Source organism: Petromyzon marinus, chromosome 16 (genome assembly GCF_048934315.1).
Source record: "Petromyzon marinus isolate PM22_M1 ecotype Great Lakes invasive population chromosome 16, UKy_Petmar_22M1.pri1.0, whole genome shotgun sequence".
NCBI classification, from domain to species: Eukaryota; Metazoa; Chordata; class Hyperoartia; order Petromyzontiformes; family Petromyzontidae; genus Petromyzon; species Petromyzon marinus.
Window position 1 is genome coordinate 8,506,373 of NC_133682.1, and position 24,990 is coordinate 8,531,362.

At 47.2% G+C, this 24,990-nt stretch overlaps 1 protein-coding gene and 1 long non-coding RNA gene across 5 annotated transcripts in view; one reads left to right on the top strand and one right to left on the bottom strand.

Moving 5' to 3' along the window:
- LOC116942863 (uncharacterized) overlaps positions 1 to 7,888 on the top strand; it is a 66,963-nt gene extending 59,075 nt beyond the window's left edge. For all 4 annotated transcript variants that reach the window (XM_032955247.2, XM_032955246.2, XM_032955248.2 and 1 more), the window contains 3 exons: positions 2,260 to 2,373; positions 3,307 to 3,476; positions 4,427 to 7,888. In XM_032955247.2, the coding sequence (XP_032811138.1) occupies positions 2,260 to 2,373; positions 3,307 to 3,476; positions 4,427 to 5,381 (1,239 nt within the window). In that variant the 3' untranslated portion in view covers positions 5,382 to 7,888. The remainder of the gene's footprint in view (positions 1 to 2,259; positions 2,374 to 3,306; positions 3,477 to 4,426) is intronic.
- On the bottom strand, positions 783 to 24,966 carry LOC142924746 (uncharacterized). The gene is made up of 3 exons (XR_012941825.1): positions 24,847 to 24,966; positions 1,319 to 2,411; positions 783 to 1,214 (listed from the first exon to the last, which is right to left on the bottom strand). It is a non-coding gene; the product is annotated as an uncharacterized LOC142924746 (long non-coding RNA).
- Between the last annotated feature and the right edge of the window lie 24 nt (positions 24,967 to 24,990).

Sequence of the window (24,990 nt, forward strand, 5' to 3'; positions counted from 1 at the left end):
GCTCGAGCACAGGAAAAAAACATGCAAAGCATGTGACACATTATCCGGCTGCATTTATATTAATTTTAATAACGTTTGAATTGGCACAAAATAAATAAGTCGTTTGGATTTAGGTGTAATGATAGGGCTTTAGAAGTGTGAATACGACAGAGACCTATTAGCGTCTATTTTCCAAGTCACTAACTCCCCAGCCACTCTGATGAATGTCGAAATAGTTAAGCGGTGTTTTTAATAATATTTTTCTTTAAAAGCACGAGGTGTAATTGATTCAGATACTGGGGCAGAAAGACAGGACACGTAAGAGTTTAAGCTCTCTGTTGTCATGTTTTTTTTTGCTCATTAAATCATGCAAAATGCACACACTGGCAGACGATACTCATGGATACATTTACGAGAGCCTCTTCTGAATGCACTGGCATGGGGGTACACGTGATGGATGTGCTAGACCAAACAAGATTAAACTTCTTTCTGAAGTAAAAAACAGCCCTGTACGAACCTATGGACAGAATGTGACTATATTAATCAGATGAGCATCTGCTTAGATAAACGAAACTATTTTAAACCAGAATTTTTATTTTATTTTATCAGGTAAGGCCCACTGAGCTATATAGCTCTTTTGCAGAAGAGACCTGGCCACAAATGATAGCGCAACCAAGTGGGTTATCACGTGGAAATGTATGGCGGCCCAAATACTCTAAACGCATGTTTCTAAATGTGGAGGGAAAAACCAGAGGTCCTGGAGAAAAATCCACGCGACCACGGGGAGAACATACAAACTTCAAATATTCAATCTTGATTTGAAGCGTTTGTGATTGCAGAAATTACTCTTTAATTCTTTCGGTAAAGTCACGTAGAAATAATTTTAAAAAATAAATAATCGAACACGACGCTTCGTTTGTAACACAAGCAACCGTCATCAGGTGAGAACTGTATGTAAATGCAAGCTCGGAGAGAGACACATACAGAGAGAGAGAGACAAACACAGACACGGAGAGAGACAGAGAGACACAGAGAGAGAGACACACACAGGAGAGCAGGGGCAGAGCCACAGGGGGGGCTGGGGGGGCTCAGCCCACCCTGAAATTTTGGGAAAGTCGGTAATCGGGATAGCCGGATATCCGGCTGCTGCAAAATGCTGCAGGCTGCCACCTCGTGCTGCCCTGTAGGCTGCCACCTTGTGTGCTGCCCTGCAGGCTGCCACCTTGTGCTGCCACCTTGTGTGCTGCCCTGCAGGCTACCACCTTGTGCTGCCCTACAGGCTGCCACCTTGTGTGCTGCCCTGCAGGCTGCCACCTTGTGCTGCCCTGCAGGCTGCCACCTTGTGTGCTGCCCTGCAGGCTGCTTGAGCGGCAGCCTTTCGAACTTATTGAACTTATTAGCCACATCAGCGGCTCCGACCTATTAATAAACTCCGCGTTCAAATACAATAAAATTGTTTTTATACATTTGTGGCGCCTATTGGAAAACATAAACACTGGATATCAGCCCCCCCAAAGTCAAAATCCTGGCTCCGCCCCTGCAGGAGAGACACATAGAGAGACACGCCTCTGTGACGAGGTATTAAATCGCGAGAGAGGGTGGGGGTTGGGGCAGAGAAATTAGCATGTCAAATATACAGGCGTCAGGATTGATCCCACGACCTCCTGCAGACCGGGCGAGGTAGTTAACATCTTGCCACTGTGGCACCCCCAGATAGCCTCACCCACCTGGTCGATACGTTTTTTGCAGTCACAAATATAGCAACCGATTGCATTATTCACGAATCCCATGTAAATTAAAACAAAACAAACAATTTCTTTAATTTCGTGCTCAGGTTTTATTTTCCACGATTATCTTTTGAAATGTTACTATGCCAATGCAGTGTCACCAACATCTCGTTAATTGTTTTATCAGGTGTGTTTTTGTTCCTCAGAAAATCTACTGAGTTGGCTCCGTGTATATTTGCACTGGGGAGGAAATCGGAGTGCCTGGAGAAAACTCACATAAATGGAGGGGACATCACCATGTGTGTATAATGCCTACAGCCTTGTTTCTGGGCCATCAACTCAACAGAGTGAACCAAATGTGTTCATTGTGCTGTCTAAAATGCGTTTAAAACTAGGCTGTGTCCATTACACAAAATATGTGGTCATGTGACACGCAGGGCACGATGAGGGGACCAATCGAACGGTCTCTCGGATTGCGCAGTTCAGACATCGCCTCGTGCGTATTATCGCCCCCAGTATTCACGACCCTTCGTCGCTGTAATTGCTTCTGCAGCAGAGCGCCATGCAGAGACTGAAGGAGCAGCTGGAGCAGAGGACGCACGTGCTGCAGACGGTGATCCTGCAGCAGCAGGAGGAGCTCCGCCACATCCAGCAGCAGCTTGCCATGGTAGCGCTCCACGCTACGCACCGACGCAGTGACACCGCCTGCCACACAATTTGGGGGGGGGGGGGGGGGGCAGGGGTCGCACGTTATCTCTCGGCTCTGTATTTGGTTGCTCCCCCCTCTGGTTTAGCCAGGATGTCTGTTCCTAGGTGCGGCTTGGACTCGGTGGAAACCATACGAGCTGAGTACGCGGAGAGTGGAGTACCTGAGCTCAGCTCTAGAGTGTGACCTTGTTTTAAGGGGGAGGACGGGGGTAGGGGTAAGGGAAGCACGACACACGTCAATTACTTTGTATATGCTTGGGTCTTCCCTGCGTATTGCAGTTTCCTTCCATATATATACAGCACATCTGTCAATGCCCCAATACAGCACCCTCCTCAAAATGAGTTTGGAGCTTCTTTAGGAACATCCAAATGCCAAATCAATCCAAACGCTCCTGGTACAACCTGAGCACTCTTCATTGAGCTACTGCTCAATTGCTCAGCCGAGTACTACATTAGGTTCTTGAGTTATAGGCGACATTACAGACATCAAATACTCATGACTACAGGTACTCGAGGCTTGTTTTGGAACAACTAAAATGTTTGCACAAAACTTCAAAATCACAACATGTATTTATCCTGGAGCTATCCGATGAGCTATGAAGCTCTTTTTCACAGATGTCCAGTAGGGGCGGGTCAGAAAGTTACAATCAACAAACAATGAAAAAACACGATAGGAGTGCAAAGTATAGGAAAGGTAAGCAAACCGCTCAAAAATAAATACGTAAAATAAAGCATACAAGTTCAACTTCAACGTCTGTGAAACGGCGCAGGCTTTCATAATAGAGTTTTTTTGGGGGTGAGATCCTGAGACATCATTTACATAAATATTTACGCGATCTCACCCAAAAACCTCTATTCTGGATGATATTGGTCACGTGTTAAACTGGCGCAGGCTTTGTCGGAGCAGTCGACCTCTCGAGCGCCGCCTGTGGCGGACAACCCAGCGCTGGGAGCCCGGAGGTCGTCGGCGATGTTGCTCCCTCACCCCACCACCCCCGACTCTCCGGGAGTCCGTGGCCCGGGTCTGCCCGCGGTGGAGTGCAGCACCACGCAGCCGCAGTGGTAAGGGCAACGCGAGAGCAGCAGCAGCAAGCAAGCAACAGCAGTTGCGAGTGCACGAAATATCACAGCGGATCGCGATGTGGGGGGAGTCCCAAAAAAAAGAACACTCAACATATTCATCTGTTTGCCTTCAAAGAAACGGAAACATTTAATAGTTGACGTTTTGGGCAATGGGCCTTCTTCAATGCGTTCGTTTTATCGGTAATATTCCGGCTGAGTGGTGCAGCGGTTAGCGCACATGGCTAGACTCAGACCGTCACAGTGTGAATAAAATAAGAGTGAATTCAAATAAGGTGCCGGTTTATGGGAATTGTTACAGCATTTCTACTTAAATCAATCATCACCCACATTCGTGTGTATCTGTTCACCCTTCATTGAAAATCAAGCTTAGTTTTGAGCACTATTGTAAATGTAAATTCATTATATGAGTTCTTGGTGCTCTTGGCTTGATAAAAAAACGGATAAGTTTCATTGTTCAGTTGTGCAATGCGTTTCAATAACAAAGCAGAACTGCAGCACTTCAAATATGTAAAGTTCCTGAGACATTTACATATTTTTTTCCTACTCTCACTAGAATAGGATCAATAAATATAAAATAATGTTCGATTCACACCGTACATTTTTGTGAGTGCACTATGTATTGAGAAGTCAGTTTTAAGCTAAACAAAACAATTTTCTATTGAGCTCTTAGGCGTCTTAGCTCTTTTTGTTCAGAGGCGACCTGGCCACCACGTGCCTTTATCATCACAGGTGCCAAATCAATTTAAATGCGGAGGGCAAAACCGGAGGACCCAGAGAAAAGTCCACGTGACCACCACATGGAACGGAAACTTGCGCACTCCATATATACGGGCATCGTCAGGGTCTGGATCGAACCCACATCCTCCTGCATACATTTAAGTTGCACCGAATGCTGATGCTTAAAAAACAAAAGTGTGTTTTATTTCCAGGCACATGCATGGACAGCCCCATCAGGTGGTGACCACGTTAAGTGGTACTCCCATCCTGGTTTCAGCTTCCATTATGATGCCGTCCTTCACAACCTTTAGTCAACAACCGTTGATGCAGCAGCATCACCAGCATCACCAGCATCAGCAGCACCAGCAGCACCAGCATCAGCAGCACCAGCATCAGCAGCACCAGCAGCACCAGCATCAGCAGCATCAGCAGCAACAGCATCAGCAGCAACAGCATCAACAGCACCAAATAATTGACCAACAGTCACAAGCGCAGCAGAGCTGTGCTCAAAACAAGGGACAGCACTTGAGGGTGCAGGCCCAACGGAGAGCAGAAGGGCACCTGCAGCCGACACTGCTGATGCCGACCATGCTGCAGATACAACAGCAGCAGCAACAGCAGCATCAACAGCAGCAACAGCAGCATCAACAACAGCATCAACAACACCAGCAGCACCAGCAGCATCAACAGCAGCACCAACAGCACCAACAGCAGCAGCAACAGCAGCAACAACGGCAGCAGTGCAGGCGATCATCCTCAGAGAAGCACCAGTCCCCATCGCCACGGCATCAGCAGCAGCACCAGCAAGAGCACACATTGCGCTCTCCAAATGTGCAGTATCACCGTTCTATGAGCGCGGAGCCGCAACAGAGAAGTCATCAGCAGCATCAGCAACCACAGCAGCAGCAGCAGCAATTGCTATCTCAAGAGAGGCTGTTGTGGATGGCGAGTGGACAGCAGGATTCCCAGGGCTATCTGCACGCCACGTACCACGCGCCCCATGCGGTGGGCGGTGTGGCTGGGAGGCAGCGCCTGTTGCACGCGAGGTCGAGCGGGCGGCAGCAGCCACAGCCGCCTGTCGACCGCGTGCAGCGACAGCATCCCGCGGTGCAAACACAGCAACAGCAGCAGCAGCAACAGCAGCAGCAGCAACAGAGCCCCAGGTGACGCCCCTGCACAGATTGGCTGTCGCTTAGCCGGTGGGCCAGAAATGTATAAGCTTGAAGTTGCCCCCAACCACACAAATAAGAGCTGTGCACGTCGTTTGGCAGCGGGGGGAGGCTTTTGTGACCAAGCCTCGAGGCGCGAGCGCATTGTGCAGGAAGCAAGGATCTGTTGAAGGTGGATTCCCAGAAGTGGGGGTAACCCTGGATGTTTTAATCGCAAGGCCTGTTCCATGTCCTTCCTAAAAACACAGCACTTCTCGCAGAACTGTGCTTCTCAGCTTGTGACCAGCACTGTGCTGACAAATTTGTGGAACTTATTAGAGTGCCTTGCACTAAGCACCCATCACCACTTGTTCAGCCACCTGTGATTTAGATTTTATGTTAATTATTCTGGCATCTTACCCAAAGTGCAGTTTTGCATCAGCCCGAATGTGCTTTTAGCTACCAAGATTTTGACAAGCTTACGCTTCGTGGTGCTACGCATCGTGGTCCTACCATGCGGGCGGCAAGTATAATGCATTGTGGGTAATTGACTCTGCAATCCCACAATCCCCTGTTACATGTATGTGCATGCAGGTGTAGATCAGGCACGTACCATGGCTGCACACCTGGCATCCTGACGTTGCCAGCAGTGAGACAAATTAAAATCGATTTATATCGACTGAGTGTTTGCCAACAGTAAATGAAGGCTAACATAAAATGTTACGTAACTATTTGCAGTATACATATATATTTTTAAAAGAAAATCACTCTTTTCATTTTCAGAACACAGGTATACTTAATCCTTACCTATAACTAGCACACAATCCCCTGCACACCTTAAGGGCATGATTCTCCAGGGCATGTTTAGGGCAGTCGTCACCAGCAACACATTTATAATGAGCAACTATGTCAACTTGTTGTGTCAATAGCAAACAGTGGAGTTCTGTCCAAGGCTGCTTATGCCTCTTCATTACTCACGCCAAACCGTGAGTCAAGTTGGCGCATTAGCAGCCTTACAGCGGCCACGGGTGTGCAGCGGGGAGCGAATCCCGTTCCTGTCGGCCAATGAAAAGAGCGTTTGTTGAAATGTGTGTTTGATTGTTTGTGGAGTACACGGCATCAGATAGACATGTGACCGCTGTCTGTTATCTCATTTGCCCACGATATGGATCGATGGTCAGATTTGTCGATTTGGAAACGTTTTTTTTTTGCAGAGAGAATGGCGCGGATAAACCAGTGATGACAATGAAAGGCAACACTCGACATACAATTACCCATCATGGCCTTTATAAGTGTTGTTTATGGTGTTAAATGTATGTGCATGCAGGTGTAGATCAGCCACGTACCATGTCTGTACACCTGGCATCCTGACGTTGCCAGCAAAGTGAGACAAATTAAAATCGATTTATATCGACTGAGTGTTTGCCAACAGTAAATGAAGGCTAACATAAAATGTTAAGTAACTATTTGCAATATACATATATATTTTAAAAGAAAATCACTCTTTTCATTTTCAGAACACAGGTATACTTAATCCTTACCTATAACTAGCATGGTGTGCGAATGTAGGGCGACTTTGTAAACAAGACACGAGTGCACTGGACCGGTTTAATGGGCAACACTAAAATTCTTCTCCAATTCACCATTGTGCAACAATTTCAATTGTTACCGATTCACGTAAAAATGTTCTATTTACTTTTGTAGGTCACGATATTAACATCACAGTGACTATGGTGAAAGGGTGCTTGCATATCTATCATGAATGCGACTTGCTTTGTGTGCTGTTTGTTAACTTCAATGCCAGTATTACTGCCAGGGTATTTCCGTTCCGTATGTTCATATTGTGTTCGTTTACACCCACACTAACAGGACATTGTCAGTCTCAAAGCAGAAAATCTCAGTCTACATGGTCGGACGAGTGGTGGCTGATGACCGCTCAGTTTGGCAGTCCGTGAGCCTGTGGTTAAAATTCCATATTATTATTATGGCGGGGGGCAGTTCATTCTGAACACAATCACAGTTAACTTCCTAATGAGTGGCACTCGCAAGGAAGAGCGATGGCTTATTTTGACTGATTCTGGACCAACAATTCCTTTCCATATAATCTTCACGATAACAGAAACATTAACGAAATTAAGGAATGGCATCGGTTCATTCCACTTACATTTATAGCAGGAAACAGAAGGGAATTTTGGCGTAGATGAATAATTATAGTGCAAATTATGCTCGAGTAATTGACATTTAGAGAGGCCAGTCATTTTGTACTGTGAACATGATGCGATTTGCCAGGAAGGCGTGTGACCTTTAAACCCTGAGTAAACCAGGCTGGGGCAGCTAATGTCTCTTTAAGGAAAATGTATTTATGCATCGAGCCATTGTTACACAAGCGAGGCTTGGCTAGTCCAGTAGAGCTTTAAGATAACATTCTGAACATGTGTCTGCGTTTGTATATGTATATGTAGTTTTGTTCTTTTACATACAAAAATGTGTCCAAATGGATTCTATAAACATATATATATAAAAACATTAGAATGTAAATGTTTGGTATGTGCATAATCAAAACATCATATACGATAAAGCAAATATGACAATCATAGTTAAAATGTGTAAGTCTCTATGTCTCGATTTATGTACATGTAGTGAGTTCAACTGAGTCGCAGACGTTCTGCTTCAGAGGCAACACATTTATTACACAACACGTGTATACAAAAGGAGCAGCTGCCCCTTTCCCAGATACAGCCCAGTGGGGTGACCACCCAGCTAACTACACTACCATACAGGAGTTATGGCTACGACGGACTGGACCCGAACTTGGGTCCCGGGCCACGTGTTGGTGCCTCTTCAGACGTAGGACGTAGAGCTTCCAGCTTGCAGAACGAAGCGACTCCGGTCCCTCCAAGGGAGCCACCTTATATCCTCCCGGGTCGGGGCCGGCTCCGCCCTCGGCCCCGCCCTCGGCCCCGCCCTCGGGCCCCGTCCACCTTCGAGAGCGTTCCAGCTCTCTCGATCCCTCTCGAGAGCTCTCCCCGGACACGTGATCACCCCCTAGACCCCCCCCCCCCCACCTGGGGCCTTCTCTGTGGACACTCCAGATCGCGTGTCTACGGGGTCAACCAGAGTGCCATGGCCCGGGGCAACCCTGTCCCTGGGCTGACACTCTCCCACTCCCTCTTGTGGGAGCCCGCACTGCACGCTGTGCGTGGTCCCCACGCTATCCCAGCGCTCACCAAGCCCTCACTAGGGCTGGTACTCCACCCACCTACGGGGTGTACGCGATGACGGTGCATCGCACGCCGTGCCCTGCTAGAACCGGCCTCACTCTGCAACACACACGGTGCTGTCCGCAATGTAAGGACATCGCACGCTATGGTCCTCTCGGGCCGCACCATACAGTGACATCCCCAATGTCACTACATATACATGCACGTTTTCATCGCAATAATATCTGAATAAAGGTTTTTGGGTTAGATCGCGTAAGTATAAATGTGTCGTAACCCTCCACCACCCGACACAGCCAGCAAGGGATTTGTCACGTAAATAAAACGTGCCATCAGTCACTCCTTGTACCCACCGGTGTGTTGGAGAGTAAATCCACAACATTTACAATTTGAGTAGTTCGACGTTTCGCTGGTAATTACATCCAGCATCATCGGGCGATTTTCCAGAATAGTGCATTGCTTCAGTGGATTGCTTAACTTTTCCGGCAAATCGTACTCAAATTGTAAACGTTGTGGATTTACTCTCAAACACCGATGGGCTGAAGTCGTAACTAATTGGCACGTTTACGTTACGAACCTTACTGGCTGTGTCGGGTGGTGGAGGGTTAAGACACATTTCTACTTAAGCGATCCAACCCAAAAACCTTTATTATGAATAATTTGTCGCCAAAGCCTACGTGTTAAACTGAATATTCTTTGACCCGGATTGTTTATACTCCTAAATGTTAAGCTTTGCAGAAAATTCGCGTGAATCGCTTGTCAAGGGGTTTGCTGTTTTATAGAACACATTCGTGACATCGCAATAGCAAAAGCAGATGCCACCGATAATCAATGTGTATGCCTCGAGACAGCGTTTTAAATCTCTAACCTGTCGTTGATTCGGTTACAGTTAATTCCTTTCTCTCGTATACATTCGCAATTCGTTGCGTCTGAAACATTAATTTAAACATGTCCTGCTACGCAGGACAGCAATGCACTATTCTGCTATATATTTCCATCACATTTATAGAGCGCATTCACCTCCTCGATATGCAAACGCATTCTGAATACCGTAAATAGCACTTGGTAAATGTTACACCGTGGACTTAAATATTTATAACAAATCTGTGTACCAATAATCGTTAAAACCTAACCTTAAACATGGCAGTAGTTGTCAAGCCAAAGTATCTTCCTGCTCAAACGAGGAGTGGGGGTGGCACTCATCTGTCGATAGCCCCAAGCTAGTTGTGGAAATTCCACATTGCCACGGTTGGGTACGGCTGTATATCCATAAATAAATCGCCGAGACGCAGACAATCTACGATGTGACTTTTCATGTAACAGAAAGTCTATTCCAGGCAGTCACGATGGCGAGATGTTAACTACCTCACCTGGTATACAGGAGGTTGTCTGTTCCATCCTGACCCTGATGTATGTATATTTGGAATTTGCATGTTCTTCCCGTGGTTGCTTGGATTTTTCTCCGAGTCCTCCGGTTCTTCCCTTCACATTTATAAACCTGCGTTTAGAGTATTTGGCTGCTATACATTTCCACGTGATAAGCCACTTTGTTGCGCTATCATCTGTGGCCAGGCGGCTTCTGGAAAAGAGCTATGTAGCTCAATGGGCCTTATTTGGTCAAATAAAAAAAATAGTTAAGCTTTAGTCATCATTATCGTCACCCATGAGCTATCCATCTCTCAGGATCCTGAGATGGATTTTTAATCCAAGAATCTCGCTTCTGCCCAGAAGCTGATCTCGTAGCTGAATTGCATTCGTTACTCGTCATGGTCTGAATTGTTGAACACAGTCGAACCACCATGCACATCGCTTAAAGCAAAATTTATTTTAAAAAAAACCCCATTACACATCAATTAAAGCAAAATTGGTTTTACAAAAAAATATATTGAACACTGTCGAACCCCCCATTAGACGTCGCTTAAAGCAAAATTGTAAAAAAAAAGTGTTGCTAGAAATGGGCATGCGGTGGCGCTAGATAATCGAGCTTCACGAAAAAGATGCTTGTACACAACACGACACTACTGCAGTGTGACGAGGGAGAGGCTTCAATTGGCGTGCTGGAGAAGCTGCCAAGCGCGTGAGAGTGAAACGTCGGACATCGTGCCTCACAATACGCAGTCCAACTCGAAATAGCATCGTAGAAATATGAAGATCATGGTGATCTCATTCGCCGAGCTGTCGTTGACGTGTTTTAACAACGCTGGCCCGGTTTGACGAGTTTTACCTGGGTCTGCATCATTCACTTACACTGTACATTGTTTCAGATAGCAAAAAATAACTCGAATCAACGCAGATCAACAACAAGAGGCGAGGGAAGGCGACTCCACAACCCCAGGTCTTTTGAGCCACCACGGTGCATAATTCCACATTTAGCGATCATTTCCGTTCAAATGCAAATGAAGCGGTTACACGCTAGACGTGCCCTATTATTGGTAAACACGTTCAAGGTCCACGCAGGGCGCGGTTCATTAATGCCAATCAGCGTTCTCTGCATCACATGGGACAGAGACAAAGATCCCCCGCTATAGTGCTGAACAGACTGGCGGGGCTAGTGCTGTGAGCGAGTGGCACCGATGAAAGCAGGCACGGCACACGATGGGGTGGGAGGAAAACACCACGCCCGCACCAGGTACACATTTTGAGGCTGAGTCGACCTAGGGGAGGCCCAGACCGGTTCAGATAATCGTCACCGGTGTTGGCCGCGAGCGGGGATCGAACTGGGGTCTCCGGGTTCGTAGCGCAGCGTAGCGCTAACAGCTACCGCATGGGACACACGGACCGTACACACACCCCGAGATTTCCATCTTAATTTAAATAAGTGCCCTAACGTCACTCGGTACACACACACGGACACTTTACACACAAATAGCTCTCTATCTTAAATTAAATCGGATCTCTCCAGACCACGTGGAAAACGCGTTTAGACACCCACGCGCAAAGCCTTGATTTGAATCAGCGGTCTCTATGCCACCTGCAACGTAATTACCAATCATCAGGTGCGTGGGGCGCGTAGCGACCTGTATTCAAACGGAGAAGATTTGTAAAGAGGAAATACTGATCACGGATTAGTTAACGTGCTCGTATTTGAACTTAAACAACAGTCAAAAAGTGTTGCGGTTTGGAATGGTCTCCACGAGTCCGGCGATTAAAGGGACGACCAAAGGTTAGATGGTTGGTAGACTGCCAGGGCATATGGTGTTAGGGGTCGCTGTGTCTGCCGTGCAGCAGCAGCTGCTGCTGGATCTGGTCGAGGGGAGAAGGCGTGTGGTTGCGAGATTGATGATGATGGTGGTGGTGGCATGAACGGCTCTGCCCTGGATGAGATCTTGATCTTTAACCCACCCTCCCTCCACCACCACCACCTTCTCTGAGCACCTGCAATGGACAACACACCACTGGTAGTAACGGTTTTAAAGTCGCCATGCAATTCAGTTGATGTGACGCGCACGGTACAGACTACAAATACAATCCATGGATCGTTCTCTTCTCCTCGGTCGAGGTTTCTGTCGCTTTCTAATCATGGACACGAATTTTGCCTCTTGTCCTCGTGATGGCCATTTCCCAGTGCCTCCCGATGCATTTGCATCTGGACCTTCATCATCACCAGCCACGGTGTATCCACTGCTGGATGAAGGCCTCCGTTTTAAACGGTGCTGCCGTGAAAGAATCCCTCTTACCCTGAGGCTGCACCCATATCCCCCCTGGATAGTTGATTCTGAATTCACAAGTTAGACCAGGGGTGAGGCGCGCACGGTCACATGTTGCACTTTCGGGCCACGAAAGCAAACACCAACGTGGCCCTTCATCTTGCATTGGGAATATTGCATTGGGTATGAAGGGCAGGCACAACCACGGTGGATTTTACTTCAGGAACAAACAACACATGACGCCCTCGTCGGCTCCTGGTGTCGTGGCGTCGTTCATTCACGCGCTGCGCCACCCGCAACGTCACGGACACATTTTGATGAATGACAAGAGCATCCGCGGGGTGGGCGTGGGTCGACTAACGAGTTTCTGGGGTCGACTAACGAGTTTTTGGGGTCGACTAACGAGTTTCTGGGGTCAACTCACGAGTTTCTGGGTCGACTAACGAGTTTCTGAGGTCAACTAACGAGTTTCTGGGGTCGACTAACAGTTTCTGGGGCCGACTAACGAGTTTTTGGGGTCGACTAACGAGTTTCTGGGGTCGACTAATGAGTTTCTGATGTCGACTAACTAGTTTCTGGGATCGACTAACGAGTTTTTGGGGTCGATTAACGAGTTTCTGGGGTCGACTAACGAGTTCTTGGGGTCGACTAACGAGTTTCTGGGGTCAACTCACGAGTTTCTGGGTCGACTAACGAGTTTCTGAGGTCGACTAACGAGTTTCTGGGGTCGACTAACGAGTTTCTGGGTCGACTAACGAGTTTCTGAGGTCGACTAACGAGTTTCTGGGGTCAACTAATGAGCTTCTGGGGTCGACTAACGAGTTGTTGGGGTCGACTAACAAGTTTCTGGGGTCAACTAACGCGTTTCTGTGTCGACTAACGAGTTTCTGGGGTCGACTAACGAGTTTCTGGGGTCAGCTCACGAGTTTCTGGGTCGACTAACGAGTTTCTGGGGTCAACTAACACGTTTTTGGGTCGAATAACGAGTTTCTGGGGTCGACTAACGAGTTTCTGGGTCAACTAATGAGTTTCTGGGTCAAGTAATGAGTTTCTGGGTCAACTAACGAGTTGCTTGGGTCGATTAACGAGTTTCTGGGTCGACTAACAAGTTTCTGGGGTCGACTAACGAGTTGCTGGGGTCGACTAATGAGCTTCTGGGGTCGACTAACGAGTTGTTGGGGTCGACTAACAAGTTTCTGGGGTCAACTAACGCGTTTCTGTGTCGACTAACGAGTTTCTGGGGTCGACTAACGAGTTTCTGGGGTCAGCTCACGAGTTTCTGGGTCGACTAACGAGTTTCTGGGGTCAACTAACACGTTTTTGGGTCGACTAACGAGTTTCTGGGGTCGACTAACGAGTTTCTGGGTCAACTAATGCGTTTCTGGGTCAAGTAATGAGTTTCTGGGTCAACTAACGAGTTGCTTGGGTCGATTAACGAGTTTCTGGGTCGACTAACAAGTTTCTGGGGTCGACTAACGAGTTTCTGGGGTCGACTAATGAGCTTCTGGGGTCGACTAACGAGTTTCTGAGGTCGAATAACGAGTGTCTGGGGTCAACTAACGAGTTTCTGGGGTCAACTAACGCGTTTCTGGGGTCGGCTAACTAATTTTTAGGGTGGACTAACGAGTTTCTGGGGTCAACTCACGAGTTTCTGGGTCGACTAACGAGTTTCTGAGGTCGAATAACGAGTTTCTGGGGTCGACTAACGAGTTTCTGGGTCGACTAACGAGTGTCTGGGATCGATTAACTTGTTTTTGGGGTCGACTAACGAGTTTCTGGGGTCAACTCACGAGTTTCTGGGTCGACTAACGAGTTTCTGGGGTCAACTAACGAGTTTCTGGGGTCGACTAACGAGGTTCTGAGGTCGATTAACGAGTTTTTGGGTCAACTAACGAGTTTCTGAGGTAGACGAACGAGTTTCTGAGGTCGACTAACGAGTCTCTGGGGTCGACTAACGAGTTTCTGTAGTCAACTACCGAGTTTCTGGGGTCGACTAACGAGTTTCTGGGGTCGATTAACGAATTTCTGGGTCGACTAACGAGTTTCTGGGGTCGACTAACGAGTTTCTGGGGTCGACTAACGAGGTTCTGGGGTCGATTAACGAGTTTCTGGGTCAACTAACGAGTTTCTGAGGTAGACGAACGAGTTTCTGAGGTCGACTAACGAGTCTCTGGGGTCGACTAACGAGTTTCTGAGGTCAACTAACGAGTTTCTGGGGTCGATTAACGAGTTTCCGGGTCGACTAACGAGTTTCTGGGGTCGACTAACGAGTTTCTGGGGTCAACTGACGAGTTTCTGGGGTCAACTAACGAGTTTCTGGGTCGACTAACGAGTTTCTGGGGTCGACTAACTAGTTTTTGGGGTCGACTAACGAGTTTCTGGGGTCAAGGAACGAGTTTCTGGGGTCAACTAACGAGTTTCTGGGTCGACTAACGAGTTTCTGGGGTCAACTAACACGTTTTGTTTTTGGGTCGACTAACGAGTTTCTGGGGTCGACTAACGAGTTTCTGGGTCAACTAATGAGTTTCTGGGTCAAGTAATGAGTTTTTGGGTCAACTAACGAGTTGCTTGGGTCGATTAACAAGTTTCTGGGTCGACTAACGAGTTTCTGGGGTCAACTAACGAGTTTCTGGGGTCGACTAACGAGGTTCTGAGGTCGATTAACGAGTTTTTGGGTCAACTAACGAGTTTCTGAGGTAGACGAACGAGTTTCTGAGGTCGACTAACGAGTCTCTGGGGTCGACTAACGAGTTTCTGTAGTCAACTACCGAGTTTCTGGGGTCGACTAACGAGTTTCTGGGGTCGATTAACGAATTTCTGGGTCGACTAACGAGTTTCTGGGGTCGACTAACGAGTTTCTGGGGTCGACTAACGAGGTTCTGGGGTCGATTAACGAGTTTCTGGGTCAACTAACGAGTTTCTGAGGTAGACGAACGAGTTTCTGAGGTCGACTAACGAGTCTCTGGGGTCGACTAACGAGTTTCTGAGGTCAACTAACGAGTTTCTGGGGTCGATTAACGAGTTTCCGGGTCGACTAACGAGTTTCTGGGGTCGACTAACGAGTTTCTGGGGTCAACTGACGAGTTTCTGGGGTCAACTAACGAGTTTCTGGGTCGACTAACGAGTTTCTGGGGTCGACTAACTAGTTTTTGGGGTCGACTAACGAGTTTCTGGGGTCAAGGAACGAGTTTCTGGGGTCAACTAACGAGTTTCTGGGTCGACTAACGAGTTTCTGGGGTCAACTAACACGTTTTGTTTTTGGGTCGACTAACGAGTTTCTGGGGTCGACTAACGAGTTTCTGGGTCAACTAATGAGTTTCTGGGTCAAGTAATGAGTTTCTGGGTCAACTAACGAGTTGCTTGGGTCGATTAACAAGTTTCTGGGTCGACTAACGAGTTTCTGGGGTCGACTAACGAGTTTCTGGGGTCGACTAACGAGGTTCTGGGGTCGATTAACGAGTTTCTGGGTCAACTAACGAGTTTCTGAGGTAGACGAACGAATTTCTGAGGTCGACTAACGAGTCTCTGGGGTCGACTAACGAGTTTCTGAGGTCAACTAACGAGTTTCTGGGGTCGATTAACGAGTTTCTGGTTCGACTAACGAGTTTCTGGGGTCGACTAACGTGTTTCTGGGGTCAGCTCACGAGTTTCTGGGTCGACTAACGAGTTTCTGGGGTTAGCTAACACGTTTTTGGGTCGACTAACGAGTTTCTGGGGTCGACTAACGAGTTTCTGGGTCAACTAATGAGTTTCTGGGTCAACTAATGAGTTTCTGGGTCAACTAACGAGTTGCTTGGGTCAACTAACAAGTTTCTGGGGTCGACTAACGAGTTTCAAGTCTTGAGAACACGCGCGCGCGTAGTGGTCGTGAATCTTTCGTCAACATTATTGCACCATTAGAATTGCAGTACAGTCGAGATCAGTTTGAACAATGTGTGATTGAAGTGTTGGCAACATTCTGTGTACACTATTACACATTTTTTTGTTACCGAAAAGCGTGTGGCCAGGCCGCTTCTGAAAAAGAAGCTAATATAGCCCAGTGGGCTTGGCTCTCCAACACGCCGGTATGCTGTACTAGTGACGAATTGGCACGTTCTGTTTACGTGACAAACCTTACTAGTTGGCTTTGTCGGGTAGTAGCGGGTTTTAACGACATTTATATGTTTACGCGATCTAACCCAAAAAAACCTCCATTATGGAGTTTCGTTTTATTTTTATTCTTTAAATTGATGTGTGTACCTTTCATCCACTTTGCAGTCCTATCGTGTTTATTATTTTTTATTATTACGTTCGGACCCGCCCCTACTGGGCATCTGTTGATAAGAGCTTCATAGCTCATCGGATTCCTCGAATCTAAATCCGTATTCTGATTCTGAAATCCCCAAACGATGTGTGCTGTCAACGCCTTAGCAGACGCGTGAAAGGTTTAGACGGATACAACTCATTACAATACACACACACACAGACGCGTGTGTGTGACGATTATCTGAACCAGTCCTGGGCCTCCCCTCGGTCGACTCAGCCTCAAATGAGTACCCGGTGCGATGTGTAAACATCGCCACTGGGGAGAGACAAATGCGGCCGGGCGTGATTCTGGCCACCCACCCCTCTTTAGTTGCTCACTAACAGCATCTGCCCCCGATATTAGGAAGCCACTGGCGCGTTGCACTTTTAAATCATCTTCGCTGAATACGAATTTCTTCATAGCTGCGTCTCGTATTTAGTTTGTTGTCCTTCCTCTGCACCTGCGATTAGCACGGTTGGCTACGTACGGTGCAAAAGAAGTCCAACATACATACAGTCTGTAGAGACTTACAGGGGGTATTTTTGATTTTGACTTGGTTCGCGTGCACTGCGCCACGAACCCGGCTACCTGAGTTCTATTCCTGGCCACGGACATCATTGGTGCGTGACTATCTGAACAGTGTTTGGGCCTTCCATGGGTTGACTCAGCCTATAAACGAGTACCTGGTGCTGTGCCGACAGCCCCTCGTGCGCAGTGCCGGCCTTAATGGGAACTCGCTAACAACGCTCGTCTCAAGAGTCTATAAGATTATAATACGGGGGGGGGGGGGCTCTTTGTCGTTGTATATTTGTTATCGACCCGGCTGAAACCTCTGTCAAATTATAATCCTTTCATAATGGATGAGAGACCTTTATGGACACTTTATGGACATGCCAATTATTTACCCTGCAGGAAAGCATAATCGAGTCCCAGGATGCGCACAGACAGAACGTCTCTCCCTGCCTCACCTAAGACACAGTAATAGATCACTGTGCATGCTATGATGCACTGGCGGAGCCAGTGGGGGGGGGGGGGGGGGGGGGGGGGGGGTGGCACGTGCCCCACCCCCCAATAATCTGATAAAAATCCCTCATTTCGATCGGATCATTGGGGGTTATTAGTAATAAATCGCCATTTTGTGACCCCTACTGCCACTGTGTAGCAGTTTATGATGTGCCAGGGACTCTACGAGACGATTGGACAATAGTCTGAGTCCATAATAAGTAACGGCAAAGCAGTTATAAGTGACTCAGAATTGTGCGCAGTTGCGTATACAGCAGACGACTTCCCTGAATGCATTCACCTTCAGCGAGCGCGATGCCGATCACACACGCACTGTTCGAATTCGTGGAGGGAGCTGAAGGTTCGAGTTGCCAAACGTCAGCCTCGAAACCTTAATGACTTGGAGAAGATCTGCAAAGAGGAGTGGGACAAAATCCCTCCTGAGATGTGTGCAAACCTGGTGGCCAACTACAAGAAACGTCTGACCTCTGTGATTGCCAACAAGGGTTTTGCCACCAAGTACTAAGTCATATTTTGCAGAGGGGTCAAATACTTATTTCCCTCATTAAAATGCAAATCAATTTATAACATTTTTGACATGCGTTTTTCTGGATTTTGTTGTTATTCTGTCTCTCACTGTTCAAATAAACCTACCATTAAAATTATAGACTGATCATTTCTTTGTCAGTGGGCAAACGTACAAAATCAGAAGGGGATCAAATACTTTTTTCCCTCACTGTATACGCATTCTATATAGCATATTCATGCAAGGTGGGCGCGAATAGCGGGACGTTTTTAGTTCATTTCTGTCTTAATGCACAAACACTCGTGCGCATGGAAACTGCCAATACAATAGGATCTCAAGGGAACACGGAATGTCCACGGGTTTGAGCACGTGGAATATAAATTCGGCATTGTTGGAATTTCCAAAGCACGTGGTTGCTTTTGTTACTCGATGTGTACGCGTGTGCTTGAACGTGGATGTCAAAGAAATTGTTTTTCCAAATCAGACACCTGGCAGTAATGAGTTCACGTGTAAGGCACACAGATGTTTAGTTAAACACGTGTACCCTGCAGTACTTGTTTTTACAGCATCAGTGCAACGCCAAGTGCATGCGCGATTCTTCTTGGGCTACACGCGGCGCGATAACTCAGGCTACCGCGCAGATAACACTTTGAATTGAATTGGTGAGTCTGACCAAAGCTCGTGCGCATTCACGTTAAGTACTGCTGGACTGCCGAAACTCAGATAATTTGAACTGCTGTGTGGTTCCATTACATTTCCTGGATTTCAAGGACGTGTTCCTTAAATAAACACGGACGTTTCCATACCCAATTTTACACCGAACTTTAAAATGCGACGTTTTCAGCGTACAAATGTGCCTGAAGAAGAACGTTTTTAATCAAATCGTATAATTCACCATGACAAATGGTTTGAAGACATGAAGGCTGCAAATCAAATGGAACAGAATCTGAAAAGTGCACAAACAAGTACTGTGTAGGGATATGCATGCTGGGAAATACGCCGATAGACCGAGAGAGGAACACATGTAGAGTATATACAGACACCCAAGTAGGGGGGAACTAACACAGATACAATATGGTTTCCAAATTTTGATAAACCCTGTTTGTTTGGTATGCTTCTCTCTCTGTGTCCCCTGTTGTATCTGTGTTAGTTCCCCCCTACTTGGGTGTCTGTATATACATCTGGGGTTATGTGTTTCCTCTCTCGTAAATTTAGCTCTTCTGTACCTGATTATGACTGCTTGTGTTGCAACCGAAACGTCGTACGCTATTATGTTCTTTTATTATTTCTTATGTATATGTGACTTTACCGAAAAACCCAAAGAGTACATGTAGAGTACTCGGGCAACAAAAGCAAATCGGAGGCATTCCGTTGAATGCTGCGGAAAATTTGGGATTGATCGGGCACAACTGCTCGGAGGGATAACGGCCGAAGGACGAGGCTGGTGACTCAATGTCAGCCAAAGGAGGGACACGCGCCTGAGAAGGCGGCCAACGCAGAGACGGGGCAATGGATATTGCGACATCGCATGACTCTGGAGGACAGCGACGGTGAGGGGAGCCCCCTCATCCAGCAGTGGATAGGCCATGGCTGATGCATTTTATTTTGAATACCGTACAACGTGCCAATGGTGTATAAATTGCAAAGCATCCTTGAGCATTCGATATAAATGGAAATCACAACGGGACAAAGGTCTCTCCTTGAGCTGAAAGCCAAGTTCCGCTATTAGCGAGCAACTGTTGAGGCCGTTATGGCCCACGAAGGATGGTGGGCGGCTCACACCACATCTTTGTCTCCAGGGGGCTCATGTTCACACACAGCACCAGGTAATCGTTGATTGCTTCAACGGTCTACCAGAGGCCAAGGACATGAATAAAATCTGGGTTTCTTGGATTGTAGTGCATCATGTAAACGACACATTGCCGCTGCTTCCCAGGAACACAGGCACATCAACACACATGACCACGGGGTTGTACAGTGAGGGGAAAAAAAGTATTTGATCCCCTGCTGATTTTGTACGTTTGCCCACTGACAAAGAAATGATCAGTCTATAATTTTAATGGTAGGTTTATTTGAACAGTGAGAGACAGAATAACAACAAAATCCAGAAAAAACGCATGTCAAAAATGTTATAAATTGATTTGCATTTTAATGAGGGAAATAAGTATTTGACCCCCACTCAATCAGAAAGATTTCTGGCTCCCAGGTGTCTTTTTATACAGCTAACGAGCTGAGATTAGGAGCACACTCTTAAAGGGAGTGCTCCTAATCTCAGCTTGTTACCTATATAAAAGACACCTGTCCACAGAAGCAATCAATCAATCAGATTTCAAACGCTCCACCATGGCCAAGACCAAAGAGCTCTCCAAGGGTGTCAGGGACAAGATTGTAGACCTACACAAGGCTGGAATGGGCTACAAGACCATTGCCAAGCAGCTTGGTGAGAAGGTGACAACAAATTTTGATTTAAAGCTTTCGTGACTGCAGTAATTCATATTCTTAGTTTTTTCGGTAAAGTCACGTTGAATTTTTTTATTGTTTTATATATATTTTGTTATTTTGTTGTTTCTCTTCAACGTGACTTTACCGAAAAAACTAAGAATAAGGTGACAACAGTTGGTGCGATTATTCGCAAATGGAAGAAACACTAAAGAACTGTCAATCTCCCTCGGCCTGGGGCTCCATGCAAGATTTCACCTCGTGGAGTTGCAATAATCATGAGAACGGTGAGGAATCAGCCCAGAACTACACGGGAGGATCTTGTCAATGATCTCAAGGCAGCTGGGACCATAGTCACCAAGAAAACAATTGGTAACACACTTTGCCGTGAAGGACTGAAATCTTGCAGTGCCCGCAAGGTCCCCCTGCTCAAGAAAGCACATATACATGCCCGTCTGAAGTTTGCCAATTAACATCTGAATGATTCAGAGGACAACTGGGTGAAAGTGTTGTGGTCAGATGAGACCAAAATGGAGCTCTTTGGCATCAACTCAACTCGCCGTGTTTGGAGGAGGAGGAATGCTGCCTATGACCCCAAGAACACCATCCCCACCGTCAAACATGGAGGTGGAAACATTATGCTTTGGGGGTATTTTTCTGCTAAGGGGACAGGACACCTTCACCGCATCAAAGGGACGATGAACGGGGACATGTACCGTCACATCTTGGGTGAGAACCTCCTTCCCTCAACCAGGGCATTGAAAATGGGTCGTGGATGGGTATTCCAGCATGACAATGACCCAAAACACACGGCCAAGGCAACAAAGGAGTGGCTCAAGAAGAAGCACATTAAGGTCCTGGAGTGGCCTAGCCAGTCTCCAGACCTTAATCCCATAGAAAATCTGTGGAGGGAGCTGAAGGTTCGAGTTGCCAAACGTCAGCCTCGAAACCTTAATGACTTGGAGAAGATCTGCAAAGAGGAGTGGGACAAAATCCCTCCTGAGATGTGTGCAAACCTGGTGGCCAACTACAAGAAACGTCTGACCTCTGTGATTGCCAACAAGGGTTTTGCCACCAAGTACTAAGTCATGTTTTGCAGAGGGGTCAAATACTTATTTCCCTCGTTAAAATGCAAATCAATTTATAACATTTTTGACATGCGTTTTTCTGGATTTTGTTGTTGTTATTCTGTCTCTCACCGTTCAAATAAACCTACCATTAAAATTATAGACTGTCATTTCTTTGTCAGTGGGCAAACGTACAAAATCAGCAGGGGATCAAATACTTTTTTCCCTCACTGTATGTGTAAAACAAAATGCGTCTAAGGCGTAATTGCAATTTGTGTCTCCTAATGTGGCTGCAGATTATTGGGTTGACTGCTGGATGGTCCTTGCTATGGTAATAGCTGTCCAGAGGTCACTGGCATTAGCTCTGTTCATTATCCTGCCTGACAAGTGGTGAGTTTCTGGAGAAAAATGCTCCCTCGATGCCTCTCATCACATATAACGGACTCGGTACTGAACTCGGGAGTATCGATTTGGGCCTCTCGCAGAGCCGCCCTTCGTGTAAGAGAAGATCTCACGAAAGCGGATTTCACACAATTACTTCTGAGGTCCACATAGTAAGGGGGCAGCACGTTCCCACTGGCCCTGTCACGGAGATTAATGGCTTGGCACATATCAGTCAACCCGTTATAGATTTTTTAAAAAAAATCTCAGCACTGGAATTCAGCAAAATTAAATGTGGAAGCAAATGTCATGAATCCAGTTTCATCGCAGATGTTTGCCTGGGTTTGAACCCAAGTATTCAGTGGTGCCAGCTCAGTGCTCTGAACTATGAGGCAACCTGTTATCTCTGCAAAGAGTAGATTCTTGAATCGAATTGCGACTGATTCGTGACAATTTGTGTAATTGCACATGTACAGCCTTTTGTCCATCCACTGCTGGACGGGGATACTCTCCATACAATGGAGGTCATCTGGCTTGATGTGCACACTTCACCACACTGGTTAGTGCAGATGGGTGAAGGCAGGGAGCCTAGTACAATAGAACAATAGATTGTTTTGCTACACTCACAGTGAGTGTACTCTAACTCAACGTACATTTGTGTTCGCGCCCGACTCATTTAACATTCCCTGTCCAAGTGTTGCACCTCAACTCACAGCGGTGGGCTCTCCACATCCCACAGTGTCACGTGTCATTGTTGTGTTTCCATTGTAAATTATCTTCTTTTGTCAACACAAGTGAGTCTTGTTTACACGGTATTGTATTATCAAGGCAAATTGGGTAAAGTCGTACGTTCAATGCCGTGCAACCATCGATTGGCTTACTTAGATGCAAAGATACGCCTTCACGTAACAAACGATTCACTTAGAGTAATTACCTCCACGCAGGCGACAACCACACAAAGGCAGGAAGGGCAAACTTAACCAAACCTACCCCTCATGCCCCTAAACAGGTAAGTTAGTCAATGAGCCCAGCGTGTTTATTTATCATACAACTAGCCGTTTGCCCGTCCAAGGACGAGTGTATTGCAGTAAATCTGAAACTTGCAAGCGAAAATCAGACCGCGACGTGATATATTCATTGCATCCATTCGTGTGCAATTTGTAAGGGCGCGGTGACACAGACTTAGTTCATTTAAAGGTTATAATCCCTTGTTCATCACGACGTCCTTTTTACTTCGATGTCTCAACAACAGCGTCACGGAGATCACGTGACGTGAGGGTTCTGCCTTTGTAGTGAGGGTTGTGAGTTGACGCCGAGGAGGGGGGAGGAAGGGGGGCTGGTCGATGGGGAGTGACGTCACTTGCTCATGATTATTAGTGAGGAAGGGGGGAGTACTCCATATTGAGTGACGTTACCCGCTCATGATTATGAATGAGGAGGGGTGGGGGGGGGTGTCCATTTGGAGGACGTCACCTGCTCATGAATATTAATGAGGGGGGGCTGGTCGATGTGGAGTGACGTCACGAGCGTTAAGGACAGACATTCCTGGGTGATTATAGTAGGTATTCAATGCTAATTGGATTTATACAGCATCTAGATGTGACCGCGTTATCAAGACCCTTGCACAAGTTGGGGAAGCATGCAAATCTAGAGAGCTTACAGGGGGTGGGCGGGGGACGGATAAAAACATGGGGAAGAATTCTACTGACCTGAGAAGGAATTGATATGGAATTGTAGTAGAGGTGTGAATGGAAAGACTTCATAGACAGTTAAACTGGGAGTGGGTCTCAGCAGTCCAAAGTCTACGACGGATGAACAGAGATAATCTGGCAAGTCGCTCCGTGTTGCCACAACCAGTTGCGTAGTCCCAGTCATCAGACCGGACCGAGAGCCTTTCACGAACATGTCAATCGCTCCTGTGCAGGTAACAGTGGCTGGCCTTTTTGAATTCTTAAGTCCAGAGCACAGAGGTGGCTAACCGGTCCCTAGCTAGCCCCGTGACTTAATTTCTTACGGCCCACGGCCACATGATGGCCCCGACTTCAAGGTGAAGACTCCACGTATAAATAAATAAAATACGTACTCTTTGGTTCTTTCGGTAATTGTTTCCTCCTACGTCAGCAGTTCTCCTGCTGTGATTCACCTGATGACGGTTGCTTGTGTCGCGATCGAAACGCCGTGATCAATTAATTTTCTATCTACGTGTCTTTACCGAAAGAACCAAAGAGTATGGATTCATGCAGTCACGAAAGCTTCAAATCAAGAAAAAAATACGCTTTAGTCCAGACATATATAGTTCAGCAGCATTTGTTTTTAGCAGGCAAACTCGGGAACGATTTCACCATTCTGGGTCTCATCGGCGGTCAGGCTTTGGGCTACCAGATGTTATTGACGAGGGCACTCCATCTAAAACCACCGGGGACCTGTTTAACGAAAAGCAGCAATACAAAATGTACAAACTCGCGTGGCCTCGGTGTGTGGATCATTGCGTGCTCGTTAGCGCAAGGAATACGTCCCTCTACCCCACGCAGAGAGGCTGAGCTGGGAATGATTCTGGCACAGCGCTCTTCATCGCAAGCACCCGCGGGACACTGGCGGGCCCCCCTGTGGCCTCCAGTGTGATCCCTTGACATGCGGCTGCTGAGAATACACAACGCGTGACAACAACCCCAACCCACACCCCATCATCGTGCTGCTGTCAAGCCCCAGTAGTTTCTAATGTGTTGGCGGTCCTCAAACCGACGTCTTATCGGCGAAAGTGCCCGCCCGGCCCTCCTCTGAAAATGAGTGAATGACGCTGGGTCTGGCGTAAGAGCGTCCATGGCATGCTCATCGCACGTCCACCGAGCGCGCGACTGCGATGATGAAAGGCAATGATTGTAACGAAGGGGGGCAACTGCCCCTTCCTCCTCCCCTTACCACGGCAGCCTCGCGCGTCCCGTGTCTCCGTGGTCCTCGGTGTCTCCGGCCATTTCCTGCGCGAGTCTAAGGAGGGACCACGACGACGACGACGACGAGGAGGAGGTGCCGGGGGTGGGGGGTGTGGAAGCTCATTCACTAACA